Source organism: Podarcis bocagei (assembly GCF_964188305.1).
Source record: "Podarcis bocagei genome assembly, chromosome: 10".
In the NCBI taxonomy this organism is placed as follows: domain Eukaryota; kingdom Metazoa; phylum Chordata; class Lepidosauria; order Squamata; family Lacertidae; genus Podarcis; species Podarcis bocagei.
Genome location: NC_138135.1, coordinates 11,242,320 through 11,262,654, shown reverse-complemented (window position 1 = coordinate 11,262,654; position 20,335 = coordinate 11,242,320). Strand labels below are relative to the sequence as shown.

Genomic DNA, 20,335 nt, shown 5'->3' with positions numbered 1-20,335 from the left:
TTAGACCACAAGTGCACTGCCACTACGATCAGAAAGAATTCGAGGAAGGTTAAATCTCTGGTTATGCCCCCCCCCTGCCAGGCCGCCGGCCAGCGCTGGGCACACCATTGCCCCCTAAAGTAAACGCTGAACCCGAGAGAGCTTGAAGCGTCTGAATGCACCTGAAAGTCCACTTGCAGTGACACGTTATTCCGTTGTAGTTCTGCAAGAACTTCAACCAGACTTCCAGATCAGATTTTACCTCTTTTGATAGGCGAACCCTGTGATGAGGGGATCGCAGACCTGCGGACAGTTTCGCGAGGCGGCCGCAGAATGGGCAGCCAGGGGAAACTATACGGCAAGCAAAATTTAAATGGCCTAGCAGTGACTGTATCTGCCTGAGGGTAACTTTCCTAAGGTGGAGAAGTTGTTGGATGGGGTCACCGAGTGCGATCAACTTCTCTCTGGGCAGTTTAGAGGTCTGGGCGACAGTGTCCAACTCGATACCCAAGTAAACCATAGTTCTAGCTGGGCCCTCCATTTTGTCAGCGGCTAGAGGAACTCCTAACTCCCCCGCTAAAGATGTGAAGGCTTTGAGAAGTTCTGAGTACTTCAGTTTGCTATCAGCCACGAGGATAAAGTCGTCCAGGTAGTGCGACACGCCCTCGGAGCCAGTTCTAAAGCGAAGCGCCCAGTCCAGGAAGGTGCTGAATGCCTCAAAGGCTGCACAGGCCACTGAGCAGCCCATGGGCATTGCTTTGTCCACGAAATAACCCCCTTCAAATTTGAAACCAAGCCACCATAAATCTTCCGGATGTACTGGCAGGAGTCTAAAGGCAGACTCAATGTCACATTTTGCCAACAGCGCACCCTTTCCAAATTTGCGAATCAGTTTGACCGCTTGGTCAAAAGTGGCATATCTCACAGAGCAAAGTTCCTGAGGTATCGCATCATTGACGGACCCTCCTTTTGGGTAAGAAAGGTTGTGAATCATGCGAAACTCAATGGGCGCTTTCTTGGGGACAATGCCTAAAGGGAATATGTGAAGCCCTTCTATAGGAGGATCTAAAAAGGGGCCGGCTACCCTTCCTGCTTTGATTTCCTTACTAATTTTCTTTCGGGCAACCTCGGGCATCTCCCCCACTGATTTTTGATTTGGCGGGTCACCTGAATTGGGGGGCAAAGCTACTGGGATCCTAAAACCGGTACTAAAACTTTCCCATAAATACAATGTGGCTGTTCTGTTGGGATAAAGATCTAAAAGGGTTTTTAACGGGGTCAACTTGATAGGGGAAAAGGCCAGGCCTAGATCGAAATTACTGTCGGTTTCCCTGAGGTCCAAATGGAGCTCCATGGCCACCTCTGGGTCCCTGGTTGTAGGAACCTCTCCTGCCCCGAAAGGGCTGCCTCCCTTTAATGCAGGCGGTGGCTGGGTGGTTATCGAGGCATTTCTCGCACTCATGGCTATACTTACAGATAGGCTGCACACAAACCCCTTTGTTGAATTCCCAGCACAGGCGCCTCTGTTTCGTACTGGTCTTCCAGGATTTTGACGACTCCTGGGGCTTTTTGTCTACATAGGGACCCACATGCTCTGACCAATAGTTCAGGTCCCTCAGATCCCAGCGCGTGGAAGATAACAACAAAGCATTTCTGCAGAAATCTTCATCATAATTTAGAGCAGCACTAATTCTCGTGCCCTCCTAACATGGGCCAGGTAAGCGATTAGATGCATCGCCCGTTTTCTTTTCAATTTATTCATTAGTGACATGAGGATACCATTGGCTGAATCTCAGGAAATCACCTCGCAAACTATCGTTGCCCACTATTACTCTATGCTGATGATGCTGTGATTTTATCCTTCTCAAGAATTGGCCTCAGGAGAGCATTAAAATTCTTTGCTTCATATTGTAAAACAAATTCCCTCACTATAAATCAATCTAAATCAAAAGTACTAATCTTCTCAAAAAGTCGGAAATCCTACAAGTGGCAATTAGATGGAAAACCTATTGAACAGGTCTATAAATTTAAATACCTGGGAGTCTTTCTCCAATATAATCTGGGTTGGAAGTCCCAAATTGCATATATTTTAAACAAGGCCAAGGCCCTATCCTTTGCGCTTTTGCGCTTTTTTTTTCCGGACGGGGCTCTTCATGTTCCATCTGCCCTGAAAGTATTCAAAGCTAAAGTAATTGCAACATTGGCATATGCTGTTCCCTTATGGAGGACCGCAGTAAACTTGATGCCCTTGGAGGTAATTCAAAATCAATTTCTAAGACGACTGCTAAAACTCCCTCAGTGCGTTAGTAACGCAGCTATTCGCTTAGAATTAAAAACTACATCTTTAGAAAATACTCTTTGGAGGCGCAGCCTTTGTTACTGGTTCTCCTTAAGGCATAGGCTCCCGAATCTGTATTTGATCCAATGCCTCTGGAGAGATAATTTTCCTGTCCTAGGGGCAAAAGCGATACATTCTAAAGTAGTGACCTACGGATTGTCTCCATCAGAATTATTGGAATTGGACCTAGCCACAGCAAAAAAAATCCTCACTCAAAAACTTGAGGAGATTGACCTACAACAAAACACCATTTTGGGTAGTGGCACTTGCTCACCATTAAATCTTGGCATAGTGCCCTCACAGCACATACCATCTTATTTGACCTCTTTGTCTGTAGCGGTCCACAGATATGCCTTTATTAAGGCAAGATTTAATGCCTTTCCTTCCAATGTCTTGAATAATAGATTTTCCAATGGTCGGATCTCAGCAGTGTGTGTATGCGATAATAGATCTATAGAATCTTTACATCATATACTATTCTGCTGTTCACTACATTCAGTTTCTCGGATCAGATTTTTGTCCCCTTTATTATTGGAAATCTCAGGTGACTCCTTGGAAACACAGCTAATTCATTTATTGCAAGATTCTGATCCGAGTAGGTCCCTTTCTGTTGCCAGATTTCTGATAACAGTATTAGCCTATAAAAGGAAAAATGGATTACTCTATGATTATTGATTTTGCCTAAATAATATTGATTTATACTGATAATTTGATATTTTAAGTGCTATATTGTTCTTACTTTAATGGAATTTAGAAACTTACGGTCTGAGATGTACTTGATTTAAACGTAATTTAATTGATTAATTTTATCTTGTTATACCTGTGTTGCTGTATGATGTATTGAATATGGGCCTATGGCCGTAATAAACTATCTATCTATCAACAAAATCTGTTACAGAAATGTAGTCTGCCATAGTAATTTTAGGCTCATTTAGGACAGAAAAGTAAGGGACAGGTTAGATAAAGAGGAAGCTAGAGAAGACTTGAAAGTTTTGACAACATTCAAAAATTCTCAACTTTATCATTCTTTTTCCACACAAAAAAGGGGGCATGAACAATCTGTAGGCCTTTTCCCACGACAGACTAAATCTTCTGCCATTTGGGGGCAGTAGATAACAGGTACAAAAATTTGTTGGGAAACTGGTATGTAATTGAGAATATAAACCACTATGAATTGCAATGTTCTTCAAAGGATAGCGAGGCACAAAAAAAACCCCAAGCCATATTTCATCTAGCTCAAAAACCTACTGATCAAGTAGCATATCTTGTAAAGACTTTTACACGCATGTAGTATATAATACTACTGCTTTAGCTGCCAGGAAACTGCAAAGCATAAATAGCTTGTGTTAACATCTCAAAGTCCTAAGAGTGTGCCCATTTCAATTTTAGGTTAATTTGGGTTTTACTCTAATGTGCACACCAAACACTTAATATAATTATAGTGTACTTTAATTCTGCACTTCTTTACTGTCTTGTGTTTTCAAACTTTTAGAGTGCAATTTGAAGTTGTCAACGCTAGTAGAGTGAATTTGCTGATCATGACATTCTGTTTATCTTTATGCATGGGCCATAGTTCTTTACAGGAGTCCCTTCCCCAGCACAAAACAAACAAAATTCTCTTCTACAAGTATTTAACTTGATTTCTTTTTTATAATAATTTTTATTATTTTCTTCACAAAACAAATATCCAGTATCATTGCTAAACGTACATTTTCCAATTCCCCCCCTCCCTGTCGACTTCCCTCAACTACCATTTCTGGTTTATTACACCAGGTGATAAATTCTGCTGTTTATATACAATATTATGCTGTCACACTGTTGTACTTCTTCTCTTAACCTGATTTTCTTTATTCAGTTGGCACATTAGCGAACAATAACATTTCTGGTCTTAATGAGAATACACATACAATTGTGATCTCACTCTGATCATGTCACAAAAATAGTGGCTCTGTAAGAAATATAACCCTTGCAAAAAAAGCCTTCTTGGTTGTATTTTTGTGTTTTTTTTTTAAAAGGTCAGTTGATACTTTTAACCAATTTTACCAAGGGTGGTAGGCCTTTGAAAAGGTGTAACTCTACTCTTGATAAGAGAAAGGCACAATTTTCCTGTCCTCCACCTGCTTCCTGAGGTGAAAACAAGGACCTAATACAACTAAGGAGGAAAAAACCTGGTCTGAAAAATGCAATTTATATTTTGTATTTCTATTAAAAACCAAATTTAGCCAGAAACACCGGTGAATTAAGTTTTTAAAACTGTAAATCTGCCATATAAACACTTCTTGCGTTCTGCCTAGCCTTCTTGGTGTTAAAACTTCTTTTGGTTAATTTTTCTCAAGTTTTATCAAAATTACGTATAGGAATTCCTAGGAGACCTGATCACACCAAGGTCCTGGAACAGCTGAATGCAGATTAACAGCAGCTGAGAAGAGACTTTCGTTTTGTTTTCTTAGCTAGGTATTTTAATTATTTTCCATTGTTTTCACCAATAATGTCATTTAATCATTTTGCACGCTGCTTTTCTTAAAAAGGAGGGGGGAAGAAACCCTCAGTAAGAACTTGACTTGGGGGGAACCCCAAAAGCTTCCTCTTTTTTAGATTCAACACGAAACTGTAAGGTCCACAAAGTTAAACAGCAAGCAAAACCCTCCAAACCACAAAAAAGATCCTCCCTCAACTGCAAATCTTCCCCAAAGACAAGTGCAGCGCCGCAGCTGCGGTTAAAATAGAAGCGGATCGTACCAACTCGGGAAGGGCAAGAGGGGAGGTGAAGAACTCTTCTCAAAAACTGTTTGAAAACATTGCTGCTCCCCAAGCCCCTGCCCTGTCCACAAATATCACTCCCCCCACAAATACGGTGTTTTTAAATATGAGTCGAGTCTGCAGCGTCTTTATTTTCCTAATCTGGAGTTTCAGCTATAAAAGCCTCCCCCCCCCCATGGTGATTTCTGTTTGGAACACACCCTTCAGGGGAATTTTATGCAAATAGCTCACTTTATAGGGGTTTCCCCTAGAACTCCCAAAGGGCTACGTGGAGCCCTTAACCCTTTCTTCTTCTGACGCTTTGCAAAATACAGACACACTTGTGTACTGAGCAATTATAAATCCGATCATGCAATTAGGCACCCATTAGTTTAATAGGACGCGAGTGGCTGCTGTGGGTTAAACCACAGAGCCTAGGACTTGCTGATCAGAAGGTCAGCGGTTCGAATCCCAGTGACGGGGTGAGCTCCTGTTGCTCGGTCCCTGCTCCTGCCAACCTAGCAGTTCAAAAGCACGTCAAAGTGCAAGTAGATAAATAGGTACCGCTCCGGCGGGAAGGTAAACGGCGTTTCCGTGCGCTGCTCTGGTTCGCCAGAAGCGGCTTAGTCCTGCAGGCCACATGACCCGGAAGCTGTACGCCGGCTCCCTCGGCCAATAAAGCGAGATGAGCGCCGCAACCCCAGAGTCGGTTATGACTGGACCTAATGGTCAGGGGTCCCTTTACCTTTACTAGTTTAAACCAGCACTCTTCATCACAGTTATATATGCAAGGATTTGGGCTCCACTGTGCAACAGTGTGCACAGTTACTCGGGAGTAAGCCGGACTCAACATAGTGGAATCTTCCTCTTGAGTTAACACATGTAGGATAAAGTTATGATTCTGTGCTAAATCACCATGGATTTAATTGGATTCTAATCTGAATAAACATGGATAGAAGCTAGATGCCTAGCTACTACTGCTAGGTACATTTACTTGGAAGTCTAACTGAGTATAATAAGCTCAAAACAAACATAGAATCACAGAATTAAGTTGGAAGGGAACCTTAGGATCACCTAGTCCAACTCCATGCAATGTATGAATATACAGCTGTCCCGTACGGGGATCGAACCTGCAACCTTGGCGTTATCAGCTCCTGAGTATATTTACTAAAAACGTTCTGACGTTAAGAGCTGTTTTGGGCACCACAGTTGAAAAAGGGATATTGACAAGCTGGAATGTGTGCAATGGAAGGTGATAAAGATGCTCAAAGGCAGGGCGTAGGCAACCTAAGGCCCGGGGGCTGGTTGCTGCCCATTCACCTTCTCAATCCGGCCCACGGACAGTCTGGGAATCAGCATGTTTTTACAGCGCTCTATGTGGGGCTACCTTTGAAGGTGACCCAGAAACTACAACTAATCCAGAATGTGGCTTCGAGACTGGTGACTGGGAGCAGCCGCCAAGACCACATAACACCGGTCTTGAAAGACCTACACTGGCTCCCAGTACGTTTCCGAGTACAATTCAAAGTGTTGGTGCTGACCTTGAAAGCCCTAAACGGCCTCGGTCCAGTATACCTGAAGGAGCGTCTCCACCCCCATCGTTCTGCCCGGACGCTGAGGTCCAGCTCTGAGGGCCTTCTGGCAGTTTCCTCACTGCGAGAAGCCAAGTTACAGGGAACCAGGCAGAGGGCCTTCTCGGTGGTGGCCCCCGCCATTTGGAACGCCCTCCCACCAGATGTCAAAGAGAAAGGAGACAGCGAAGTGACACGAGAGCCATCTTCAAATGTCTTAAGAGCTGTCACGTGGAAGATGGAGCAAGCTTGTTTTCTCCTGCTTCAAGTTGCAAGAAGGGAGGTTCTCACTAAACATCAGAAAAAAACTTTCTGACAGTAAGAGCTGTTTGACAGTGGAACAGAACCTCTCCACCCCCGAAGGTGGTGGACTCTCCTTTGTCAGGGGTTTTTAAGCAGAGGTTGGATGGCCATCTGTCATGGATGCTTTAGCTGAGATTTCTCCATTGCAGGGGGTTGGACTAGATGACCCTCAGGGCCCCTTCCAACTCTACAGCCCTATAAGTAAGTATAGCCTACCTCACAGAGTGGTTGGGGGAGGGGAGGGGAGGAGAGGGTGGGTGCCTAGGTATGCCTTCCTGAGGTCTTTAGAGGAAACATGGAGTGTAAATGTAATAATTAAAAAAAAGTAACATCCACAGACTGGTTAGTGCCAGTGGCAGATTCAAACAATAGCTGATTTCTGGACAGTTGTGCCTTGGTTTGCGAATGCCTTGGTACAGTCATATCTCGGGTTATGAAAGCTGCAGGTTGCGCGTTTTCAGGTTGCGGACCGTGCCGAACCCAGAAGTATTGGGGTTCTAAACAAAAATTGCCCTTTTCCCTTGTGGGGTATACAAGAGCCCATATGGAGTCCTTACATAGGTTCCCTATTGGTAGGAGAAGATAACAGAGGCGAACCAGAGAATATTGAGAAGCAAAGCAGCTAGTAAGCTTGATTTTTTATTAAACTGTTGCAACAGGGTGCTCCCCTCACACGCAGGAGAGCGGAGGAACCCAGAAAAATGGCGCGCAAGGCCTGATAAAGACTTTTGAAATTGCCACGCTGTAGATCAAGACCACCCCCAGAAACATCATACATACATCACAGAAGGGGTGTAACCTAAGACCACCCCTCAGATACATCACACCTGCATCACAAAAAAGGCTGTCTAAAACAGAAATTTGAATATTGTTTTTCTCCTGTTGTTGTTTATCTCCTGTCTGGCAGGTTACTTGATTGTATTTCCTGGGGAGCCTGGCTAGTCTTTTATAGTGATAAATATTTAGTTCCTGGGCCGGGTCACAGGTTCACACCCTATTCAAACACAGACATACCCTTAAGACAGCATTTGTGAAGGAAAAGACAATGGGGAGGCTTTTCCATTTTCCTTTGACCTTGCAGAGAAAACATTTGGTCATTTTGGGACAGTTTGGGAATCAAAATGGTTCCAGGTCGGTCTTCCTGTGCTGATCTATGTATGTGCTTGGTTGGTACACTTATGAACATTTAACATATATCTAAGACCTCAAAATTCCTATCACACTGGGATGGATTACTTCCAGGTTTTGGCTCTCATGCATGTGCAGCAGCACAAAATGACATCATGCGCCTGTGCAGTCGCAGCGCTTCAGGCTGCGAACGCTGTGGGTTGCAAACGTGCCTCCCACACGGATCACGTTCGCAACCCGAAGTATGGCTGTACTTGTACGTTTTGGCTCCCAAACGCCACCAACCCAGAAGTGAGTGTTCTGGTTTCTGAACGTTCTTTGGAACCCTAATATCCGACGCTGTTCCTGATTGAGTGCAGGAAACTCCTGCAGCCAATCGGAAGCCGTGCCTTGGTTTTTGAACATTTTCAGAAGTCAAACAGACTACCAGAACGGATTACGTTCAATAACCAAGGTACAACTGTGTTGTAAACAAAAATCTGCCCTTTTCCCTTATGGGGTATCCAAGAGCCCATATAGAGTCCTTACGTAGGTTCCCTATTGGTAGGAGAAAATAACAGAGGCCAACCAGAGAATATTGGGAAGCAAAGCAGCTAGTAAGCCTGATCTTTATTGATCTGTTGCAACAGGGTCCTCACTCACCACACACAGGAGGGAGGAGGAACCCAGAACAATGGTGTGCAAGCCCTTATATAGATTTTTGAAATTGCCACCCTTTAGATCAATACCACTGTTACCGGGAAAATCCGAGGGCTCCCTTGGACAAAAACAAAGACACCAACCAGGATAACTTGGAGCAAAACAGCAGCCTGTAGGCTTGGCCTTTATTGAACTGTTGCAACAGGGTGTTCCCCTCACTTGCAAGAGAGAGGAAAGACCCAGAAAGATGGTGTGCAAGACCTTATAAAAACTTTTGAAATTCCCATCCTCTAGGTCAAGCCCACCCCCAGAAACATCATGCATACATTACAGAAAGGAGGGGTTGAGGGAGGAGTTGTGGTGGTAACCTGAGTGTCCTGTCACCTGGCTGGTTCCTCCTTTCCCCCTCCCCATGAGTCACTTCCAGGAGACAAAGGGGAGTTGGCAGTTTCCTGCCCCCAGAGGGAAGATCTGATCATTGTCCTTTGTTTCAGTCCATGCTGAATCCACTCCCATATGCAAGTTCTTTGTGATCTTGATGGTCTTCTGTCTAGGACCATCAGGGTTGGCATAGCAACTGGGCAGGGCTCCTGTGGATGTGCTGGGATGGTGAAGGGATTATGGCTGACCAGAACCAAGCCACCCCCCTTTGATAGTCCTTGTCATATGGAGTAAAATAAAAATGGAACAGTGCAAATCCGATGTATGGTTGATTTTTCTATGAATTTATAACAGAAGTGTGGCATATGTAGTGTGTGAGTGTGTGAAGTTTGTACAAACTGAATGATTGGGGTGGGGGGTTCCTGCTACACCACCCCCAAAAACTTCATACATGCATCACAGAAATGGTGTCTACAGCAGAAATCTGAGAATAGAATATAATTTAGAATTTAGAATTTATTATTTATACCCCACCCATCTGGCTGGGTTTCCCCAGCCACTCTGGGCAGCTTCCAACAGAGTATTAAAATACAGTGGTCTGTTAAACATTAAAAGCTTCCCTAAAGAGGGCTGCCTTCAGATGTCTTCTAAAAGTCTGATGGTAGTTCTTCTCTTTGACATCTGAGTGCTTTGTTTACCTCCTGTCTGCCAGGTTACCTGTTTAATGGTCACTTGATTGGATTGCCTGGGGAGCCAGGTCAGACTTTTGTAATGATAAATACTTAGTTCCTGGGCCAGGTCACAGACTCACACCCTATTCATATCTTAAATGTGCCCTTAAGACAGGATTTGTGAGGAAAGAGACAATGGGGAGGTTTCCCACTTTGACCTAGCAGAGAAATAATTGAGGTCAGTTTGGGAATAAAAAATGGTTTTAGGTTGGTCTTCCTGTGCTGATCTATGTACGTGCTTGGTTGGTACACTTACGAACATTTAACATATATCTAAGACCTCAAGAAGATCATGGCCACTGGTCCCATCACCTCCTGCAGATAAAAGGGGAAGAAATGGAGGCAGTGAGAGATTTTACTTTCTTGGGCTCCATGATCACTGCAGATGCTTCTTGGGAGAAAAACAATGACAAACCTAGACAGCATCCTAAAAAGCAGAGACATCACCTTGCCAACAAAGGTCCATATAGTTCAAGCTATGGTTTTCCCAGTAGTGATGTATGGAAGTGAGAGCTGGACCATAAAGAAGGCTGATCACCGAAGAATTGATGCTTTTTAATTCTGGTGCTGGAGGAGACTCTTGAGAGTCCCATGGACTGCAAGAAGATCAAACCTCTCCATTCTTAAGGAAATCAGCCCTGAGTGCTCACTGGAAGGACAGATCCTGAAGCTGAGGCTCCAAGACTTTGGCCACCTCATGAGAAGAGAAGACTCCCTGGAAAAGACCCTGATGTTGGGAAAGATGGAGGGCACAAGGAGAAGGGGACGACAGAGGACGAGATGGTTGGACAGTGTTCTCAAAGCTACCAGCATGAGTTTGACCAAACTGCAGGAGGCAGTGGAAGACAGGAGTGCCTGGTGTGCTCTGGTCCATGGGGTCATGAAGAGTCGGGCATCAAGTGCCCAAGTTAATCACACCCTTTTGTCTTCATCTGGGTTTGTTCTTTCTGGAACCTGTACCTGTACCTGTCTGGCACTCAGGTATCAGGATGCCAGGAATTATCACTCAGGCAGAGGGGCCGCTGAGTAGCTGAGCTCACATGTCTATATGAATTTCTGAAGTTTTCCCTGTGAACCAGTACATTTATCAGTGAATTGTTGCATTTGGTATCGTGCAGGAAAGGCCCTTTGAATAGATAGGAAGAAACTGTGATGAAGTGTTCTGTGGGAACAAATCACAAAAGTCCCAAAAGTGATTGTGCTGATTTTGTTAGTGGGCTGCATGTGCATGTTATCTGCTGGAGGGGTAACCCCCCCAACCTATACAAAAATTCCTGCAACACACCCACAACAACTCAGGCTATTGTTCTTCCTCGAAGGATCATCCAACCAGTGGAGGGAGGGCTGGGAAAATATCTGCCCCCACTTTTTATCCAGAGCACCATCTCTTAGTTGTGGCTATTACAAGCTAGCTTATTGTTTGAGGGGCTGGTGAGCTCACGTCTGTGGCCAGCTGAGGCCATTGTCTTCCAAAGAAAACTTGTCCGACCGGTTCCCCTTCTCCTAGATCAGAGGTTTTCAGCCTTTTTGAGTCCATGGCTCCCTAACCAACTGCCTTCTTTCTGCGGCACCCCTGTGGGGCCCAGGAGCCCAGTTACATCGCCCCTCGCCTGCAGAGCTGGCAGCCCCTCAACCCCTTTTTGAACACCCTCTCTTGTGGAGTGTTGCCTGTGATAGGAATTTTGAGGTCTTAGATACATGGTAATGTTCATAAACACATAGGCTCTGGTTACAGAGTTCATTTTTTCACATTCGACTCTGCATGGCATAAGTCACCACAAACGACCCAGTTGTGGAAACTGAAAAGGGGAAACTATTCTGAACCTGAGTGGGGAACTTTGAGCTTTGGGTTTTTGAGAAGTCACTAGCAGACAGGCAGCCTTTGACTCAGATTAGCCAGAGTTCCTGCAGTTTTGCTTGGCATGCTCTTCACTATAGGCAAATGACTTTTTAAAAAAAATTAAAAAAAACAACACAACCCATTCATCAAGTGTGGGAAAAGGAAACTGAGAAATCGTTTTTGTTTTGTAACATTTTACTGTGCCAGGCAAATTCTCGGTGCGTCCAGGCACAGAACATTTATTGCTGATCTAGAGGCATGTAATTTTGCTTTACTTATTAGGTGCGGTTCAGTTGGCAGGTGCACTGCAGCCAAAATGAGAAATCCTTGCGACTTATTGCAGATCCTAGCTGGGGAAGGGTTGGAGCTCAATGGCAGAGCGTCTGGCAAGTTCCACTCATCTATGGCAGGTCTTTGGAGGAGACAGCCCTGCAGGAAACCCTGGACAAAGTGCTGCCTGCCAGTGTCAAGACTGCTAAGGTAGATGGTCAGACACAATACAAGGCAGTTGGAGGATGGATGGCAGCTAACAGATTGAGGCTGAATCCTGACAGGACAGAAGTACTATTTTTGGAGGACAGGAGGTGGGCTGGTGTGGAGGACTCCCTGGTCCTGAATGGGATAACTGTGCCCCTGAAGGACCAGGTGCGCAGCCTGGGAGTCATTTAGGACTCATAGCTGTCCATGGAGGTGCAGATCAATTTGGTGTCCAGGGCAGCTGTCTACCAGCTCCATCTGGTGCACAGGATGAGACCCTCCCTGCCCGCAGACCATCTCGCCAGAGTGGTGCATGCTCTGGTTATCTCCCACTTGGACTACTGCAATGCGCTCTACGTGGGGCTACCTTTGAAGGTGACACAAAAACTGCAATTAATCCAGAATGCATGACCCAGACTCATGACTGGGAGCAGCTGCCAAGGCCATATAACACTGGTCCTGAGAGATCTGCACTGGCTCCCAGTATGTTTCCGAGCACAATTCAAAGTGTTGGTGCTGACCTTTAAAGCCCTAAACGGCCTTGGTCCAGTATACCTGAAAGAGCATCTCCACCCCCATCATTCAGCCCGGACACGGAGGTCCAGCGCCGAGGGCCTTCTGGCGGTTCCCTCCCTGTGAGAAGTGAGGTTACAAGGAACCAGGCAGAGGGCTTTCTCAGTGGTGGCGCCTTCCCTGTGGAACGCCCTCCCAACAGATGTCAAGGCGATAAGCAACTATCTTATGCTTTTTAAAGACATCTGAAGGCAGCCCTGTTTAGGGAAGTTTTTAATGTTTGAAGCTGTATTGTGTTTTCAATATTCGGCTGGTATAAATAAATTATTATTATTATTATTATTATTATTATTATTATTATTATTATTATTATTATTATTATTATTATTACAATATAAGGTAGCTTTGTATTTTCCTATGATTAAGGTTGGCAACTATTGTCCACTTCTGAGTCTGACTCTTGCTTGATTCTTCTGGAAACCAAACTGAAGAGAATGATGCTTTCCCTAATTCCATGAAAAGTACCACCTGCTTGTTTTTTTGTTTAATCAATTGGCAGTGCTGCTAGTGACGTGTGTGTTCATGGTGGCGAAGCCACGCGAATCAGCAGCCACAGCTACAAAGGCTGTATTTTTTTTAAAAAGCTCTTGAGGATTTGCGGGCTGCATCAACAGAAGTGAAGTGTCTCAATCGATGGAAGGAATAGTCCCACTCTATTCTGCCTTGGTCAGACCACACCTGGAATACTGTGCCCAGTGCTGGGCACCACAAATAAAGAAGGATATTGACAAGCTGGAACGTGTGCAGAGGAGGGCAACCAAGATGGAAACCAAGCCTTATGAGGAATGCTTGAAGGAGCTGGGTATGTTTAGCCTGGGTAAAAAAGGAGACTGAGAGGAGATATGATTTTTCCCCACAGGATCTGTCCTTCCAGTGAGCACTCAGGGCTGATTTCCTTCAGAATGGAGAGGTTGGATCTTCTTGCAGTTCATGGGACTCTCAAGAGTCTCCTCCAGCACCATAATTCAAAAGCATCCATTCTTTGGCAATCAGCCTTCTTTATGGTCCAGCTCTCACTTTCATACTACTGGGAAAACCATAGCTTTAACTATACAGACCTTTGTTGGCAAGGTGATGACTCTGCTTTTTAAGATGCTGTATAGGTTTATCATTGCTTTTCTCCCAAGAAGCAGGCGTCTTTTAATTTCGTGACTGCTGTCACCATCTGCAGTGATCATGGAGCCCAAGTAAGTAAATCTCTCCCTGCCTCCATTTCTTCCCCTTCTATTTGCCAGAAGATGATGGGACCAATGGCCATGATCTTCGTTTTTTTGATGTTGAGCTTCAGACCATATTTTGCGCTCTCCTCTTTCACCCTTATTAAAAGGTTCTTTAATTCCTCCTCACTTTCTGCCATCAAGGTTGTGTCATCTGCATATCTGAGGTTGTTGATATTTCTTCCGGCGATCTTAATTCCGGTTTGGGATTCATATGATAGCCATCTTCAAATATCTCAAGGGCTGCCACATGGAAGAGGGAGCAAGCTTGTTTTCTCCTGCTCCGGAGGGTAGGACTTGTACCAATGGCTTCAAGTTACAAGAAAGGAGATTCTGACTAAACATCAGGAAGAACCTTCTTACAGTAAGAGCTGTTTGACATGGGAACAGTCTCCCTCGGGAAGTGGTGGACTCTCCTTCCTTTTTCAGCAGAAGTTGGATGGCCATCTGCCATGGATGCTTTAGCTGAGATTCCTGCACTGCAGGGGGCTGGACTAGATGACCCCTGGGTCCCTTCCAACTCTATGATTCTATGAAGCTTTGGTTTGCTTTCGTGGAAAATACAGCGCTGAGAATAATTTTGTCTTTTCCTGGTAATGGGTTGCTATGCAAAGGTGTGAGAAGGGGAGTTTCCCCACATCCACTCCTAACGCACTGTTCTCTGCCCGAAAGCCCTGACCAATAAGAAAACCCTCAGCTGGCCATGACAAATACTGTATCTGATTGTGCTTGTCACCCTACCGGTTCAGGGTCAAGATAAGGCGGAAGACTTGAGAAGAATCGAGTCTGGCCATAAATATCTGGTCACCAGCTACCAACTCATCTGGGCACTTTCTCACAAAATCGGCGACAGAAGCTGGCCAGGGAGTTTTATCCCACCAGCAGTTTGATAACGCCTTTACAGTAAAAGGATCGTTGCCTAACCTTGAGAAATCCCTGCATCAGAAGAAGAAAAAGCACATTCTAATTTGGGCACCCGCATAGATTGGAAACTGTATTCAAATAACAGTTGGAGGAAGTTAATCAGGGGCTAGATAGCCTGCTATCGTTTTCCTTTGGGAACCGTATTTAAGCAGTCAGTCTCAGGGTTGCACATTGCTTATATTCTTGTGCCCTGCCTGGAGGAGAACAAGTCAACCGACACAAGTGTCAGCCTTCCAGAAGGTAAAGGAAAACTACTTGAAAATGATTTACAGATGGCATTTAACGCCAAGTAGGCTTGCTATGATGTATAAGACTGAATTAGATAATTTCTGGAGTTGCAAAGAGGTGTAGGGACCGTTCTTTCATACGTGGTGGACTTGTAAAAGGGTAAAAGAGTATTGGGAAATGATCCATAATGAATTGAAAAAAATTTTTTTTAAAGTACTCTCTCCCAAAAACCAGAGTCCTTTTTGTTGGGGAAAATTCAGACTGAAATTTGCAGGTGTCAAAAAAGGTTATTTATGTATGCCACTACTGCGGCCCGTGTTTTGTTAAGCCAAAACTGGAAAGCGAGTGAGGTCCCAACTGAAGAAAAATGGCAACTCAAGTTGACAGAATATGCGCAGCTTGCAGACTTAACATAGAATAAGAGAACGAGAAGAACATACGTTTAGAGAAGATTGGAAAACGTTTATTGAATATATGGGGAAGAACTGTGTACAGCTGAAAACGCTGGCAGCATTAAGATAAATTCAACTGTGTAAATAAGTTATGATGGGTGTGACAATGGAATACTGAAAGGTATAGTTTCTATGAGATATGCAGGGGTTTATGATATGTAAAATGAACCATGGAAAGGGGAGAAGGGAAGTCATTGATATTTCAAGGATGTAAAAATGAGTACTTTAAACTGTAAAACAGAAAATTTAATTAAAATTATATACACAAAGCAATTTTCTTCTCTATTAAAACAATTTCCTTCTTCCGCTCTCCCGTTTTTTAAAGATGATTTTTACTGAATTTTTTATGATAAAAAACCCCACATAAAAACGAACGGGACACAGGCTTGATTTGAAACTTGGTGCAGCTTGCAAATGAGCAGAAAGAAGGAAACAGTCAAACAGTCATGGAGAAGATAACAGAACCATAGAATGGAATACAGTTGTACCTTGGATCTCAAATGCATTGGCTCCTAAACAAATTGGCTCCTGAACAATCAAAACCCGGAAGTGAGTGTTCCAGTTTTCGAACGATTTTCAGAAGCCGAATGTCCAGTGTGGCTTCTGCAGCTTCTGATTGGCTGCAGGAACTTCCTGCAGCCAATCAGAAGCTGTGCTTTGGTTTCTGAACGTTTTGGAAGTCAAACGGACTTCTGGAACGGATTCCGTTCGGCTTCCAAGGTACGACTATAATGGAATTGTAGAGATGGAAGGGACCCGGAGGATTATGTATAGTTCAACCCCCTGGGATGCAGGAATACGCAGGTGTCCCATATGGGGATCAAACCTGTTACCTTGGCCTTATCAGCACCACGCTCTAACCAACTGAACTATCCAGATGCAGCAATATAGAAGGCCAACAAAGTTAATTTATAGATTTAAAGCTAAAGGCAAAAAATGTCTAGGTGGAGAGCTGAATGAAGGACTGCTCCTGTTGTTGTAAAATGAGTTTGACCAAAGGAAACCAAACAACTGAAAATGATCTTTTAGATTTAACCCCTCTACGTTGTCTCTTGCGCTTCGTAACTTTCTGCAAATGTTAACTGGCCTGTCTTATTCCAACACCCTTTACAGAATGAAGTGAGATTGAGCTCTCCAAAGCTTGGCGAATTCCAGCCTCGCTGCTATTGCTAGGTGGATGATTAGATCTTTAAAGGAGGCATTTTGCATGGTTTCTGGGAAGAGTGATAGCAGTGCTAGACCTGGGTCTGGAGGAGCACTCTGTTCTTAAGAAATAAGAAACTATTTAAGCAGAGGGATGTGCAGTGGAGATTAGGGTGGGGGAGAAATTCAGCTCACTTTGCATTTAGAGCTGGTTCTATCACACTTCCCGAAACACCATGGGAACCAGAACACAGCTCTCCTTCATAAATCACATTTCTGCTGATTTTGAGATGCTGTGCTCCAGCTAAGCAATGTTCCCAAAACTGCATATGTGAAAGTTTGCATTAAAAAACTGAACGCATAAAGTGAAGATAACAACACACAAAATGCGTTCTATTAGAAGAAACAGCTTGCAAAATATGCATGCTTAAAGAAATGTATTCAAAATGTGTTTATTTACGAGAAATTGGCACTAAAGTTCCTGCAGAAAATGTGGGGACCTGAATTTAAGATTGGAGAAATGGAGAGACTTGAAGTTATCGGATCCTTCCCTCCCTAGGTGGGAGGAAATGGGATCCATTGTGGGCTAGTGGTTAGAGCAGGTGTGGGAAAAAGACAACTTCTGATAGCCCTGGCCGTTGGCTGCGCTTGTTGGTGCTAATGGGAGTTGTAGTTCAGCGATATCTGGAGTGCCAAGTGTTCCCTAAACCTAGGTTAGTGTGTTAGACTCTTAAGGGGTTGTTTCCAGCTAATGAAACTATGCATTTAAACAAGCGTCTCTCCAAACAGCCGCTCGGTTTTGAGGAGCCTGCACGATGTTGCCGATTCTCCTCCTCGTCGCGGTGTGCCAGCTGAACTCGCCAGGGAGTGCCGAGGTGGTGACCTCTTTTGAAGACACCTGCCCCCAGTTTTTCTTCAGAGGAACCCCTCCGAGTATCGGGCTGGCTCCCCCGCGCCTGGCTCGGATTTGCCAGCGGTACAAAAACCAGTATCGTTTTGCCACTCTGTACGACCGAGACAACCGCATCCCGGTGTTCTCTGCGTACATCTACAACCCTGGGCAGGCAAATAGGCCGAACACATGGAGGATTGAACCGCAGGTAAGAGGTCTGAGCAGACAAGAGCCACTGCTTTAAACTCAGTGTCTCCACCTGTGTTCAAGTACGTTTCTGAGCACAATACAAAGTGTTGGTGCTGACCTTTAAAGCCCTAAACGGCCTAGTATACCTGAAGGAGCATCTCCACCCCCCATCATTCAGCCAGGACACTGAGGTCCAGCTCTGAGGGCCTTCTGGCAGTTCCCTCACTGCGAGAAGCCAAGTTACGGGGAACCAGGCAGAGGGCCTTCTCGGTAGTGGCACCCGCCCTGTGGAACGCCCTCCCATCAGATGCCAAGGAAATAAACAACTACAGTGGTACCTCAGGTTGAGAACTTAGTTCGTTCTGGAGGTCTGTTCTTAACCTGAAACTGTCCTTAACGTGAGGTACCACTTCAGCTAATGGGACCTCCTGCTGCCGCCGCACAATTTCTGTTCTCATCCTGAAGCAAAGTTCTTAACCTGAGGTACTATTTCTGGGCTAGCAGAGTCTGTAACCTGAAGCGTCTGTAACCTGAGGTACCACTGCATCTGACTTTTAGAAGGCACCTGCTTAGGGAAGTTTCTAATGCTTGATGTTTTATTGTGCTTTTAATATTCTGTTGGGAGCTGCCCAGAGTGACTGGGGAAACCCAGCTAGATGGGCAGGGTATAAATATATTTATTATTATTATTATTATTAATAGTAGTAGTAGTAGTAGTAGTAGAAGTAGTAGTAGTAGAAGTAGTAGTAGTAGTATTCAGCCTGCCTATTTGGGAAGGAATTCAGACATTGCAAAATGCCTAAGTTCCTGAGGAAACCCTGATCTGGGGTGGCATTGCATTGCACCCCAACACATCTTACTGCTGAAAGTGGGGAGAGCCTAGGGAGGTGGTTGAAGGCAGTGTTCGGCGGGGGGGGGGGCAGGTTTGTCTTCTCATTTACTCCCTTTGTCTTCTCAGTGTGGTGTAGTGGTTAAGAGTGATAGACTCACATCAAACAATTGTTATCCCTCACTTTCCAGAGCACTTTCCTTACCACAAAAAATGTTCTTGGAGAGGGTGGAAGCGTGTTTCTTGCATAGAGCACCAAATCCAAAGAAATTGGGCAATCTCAATTTACTGGTATGGGATCAAATCCCACACAGGAATTTTGGATTCATTGGTGGGGCTTGCTTCCAAGTAAACATTCCAAGTAAAGATGGGGAGATGGCCTAGATCCAGAAGGGGGAGCCAGTGTGGTGTAGTGGTTAAGAGCGGTGGACTCGTAATCTGGTGAACCGGGTTCACTTCCCTGCTCCTCCACATGCAGCTGCTGGGTGACCTTGGGCCAGTCACACTTCTCTGAAGTCTCTCAGCTTCACTCACCTCACAGAGTGTTTGTTGTGGGGGAGGAAGGGAAAGGAGAATGTTAGCCGCTTTGAGACTCCTTCAGGTAGTGATAAAGCAGGATATCAAATCCAAACTCCTCCTCTTCTTCTTCTTCTTCCTTGCTTGCACCCCTGTCTCTCTTTTTTCTAAAGCTCTTGGATTTAGCACTGCCGCCCGAAATGGAAACGGAAGGATCCCTCCTGCAGGATGGTGATGACATGCAGGAAGCACTTAAAGGCAGCCAGGCCGTTTTGCTAGATTACAAGAACCTGACCGATTTCAACAGGGGTCACCTTAACCCCAATGGCCACCAGCCCGACCGGGACGCCAAGACTTCCACCTTCACGTTGACCAACATTGTGCCGCAGTACATCAAGCTGAACGGCGGGGCCTGGAACCACTACGAGCAGTCGACGATGGCAAGCAAGACCGAAGGATGCAAGGAAACCTTTGCCGTGGTGGGCGCAGTGCCAGGGGATACCTTCATTGCCAAAGGGAGGGTCAACAAGCCCAGCCATGTATGGTCTGCAGCCTGTTGTGTCATAGACAACAATCACCTGAGATCTTGGGCCATAATTGCCCGGAATGACGAAAACGCAGTGCAGACTCTCACTCTGGGGCAGTTGGAGGAGAAGCTGGCAGAGTTGTATAACCAGAGTCACATCTCTCTATTTGATAGTGATTGTCCACGGGAATAATGCCTTGTTCACTGAGACATCCTGCATGAATCTAGTGATTTTAAAGTATACGTTATGTTAGTCACATGTTATGTTAGTCACAGGGTTTGACTTTAAGTACAAGGTTTTTTATTATTATTCTGTAAGTAGTCAGCCTGGTTTTTTTCTTTGGCAATCACTCATAGCTGAGTAAGATTGTCTTCCATTAACACAGTTTTAACAGTGAGTCCGAAAGTGACCGTGGAGGCTAATTCTGGATCCACACGTCCTTCCACAGCGGGGACATAGGTTTCTGGGTGGGAGCTGATCCCGGTGAGGGTTTGCCAAGCGTGCCTTCCTCTTAGCACGTTTCTCCCTTGCGTCCTGAGTTCGAGCATCTTCAAAGCTCATGACACCTTTGGCAAAGGCTGTTCTCCAATTGGAGCGCTCACAGGCAAGTGTTTCCCAGTTGTCGGTGTTTATAACATTTGATTGGGAGCCACCCAGAGTGGCTGGTGAAACTCAGCCAGATGGGCGGGGTATAAATAATAAATTATTAATTATTATTA

The 20,335-nt window shown here is 44.9% G+C and overlaps 1 protein-coding gene across 2 annotated transcripts; it reads left to right on the top strand.

Annotated features, from left to right (window-relative positions):
* The first annotated feature begins 11,889 nt into the window (after positions 1–11,889).
* On the top strand, positions 11,890–19,825 carry LOC308595791 (endonuclease domain-containing 1 protein-like). 2 transcript variants are annotated; one of them, XM_081210508.1, is made up of 3 exons: positions 11,890–12,129; positions 17,453–17,763; positions 19,263–19,825. In XM_081210508.1, the coding sequence occupies exons 2-3, from the start codon at positions 17,479–17,481 to the stop codon at positions 19,806–19,808; spliced, it is 831 nt and encodes a 276-aa protein (XP_081066634.1). In that variant the 5' UTR covers positions 11,890–12,129; positions 17,453–17,478; the 3' UTR covers positions 19,809–19,825. The 2 variants fall into 2 exon arrangements, with proteins under 2 accessions (XP_081066634.1, XP_081066633.1); XM_081210507.1 differs by lacking the exon at positions 11,890–12,129 and adding an exon at positions 14,617–15,080.
* The last annotated feature ends 510 nt before the right edge of the window (positions 19,826–20,335 follow it).

Coding starts and splice junctions, on each gene's coding strand:
- LOC308595791 (XM_081210508.1), top strand. CDS start 17,479: ATGTTGCCGATTCTCCTCCTCGTCGCGGTGTGCCAGCTGAACTCGCCA. Junction 17,764..19,262: donor CATGGAGGATTGAACCGCAG/GTAAGAGGTCTG, acceptor TTTTTTCTAAAG/CTCTTGGATTTAGCACTGCC.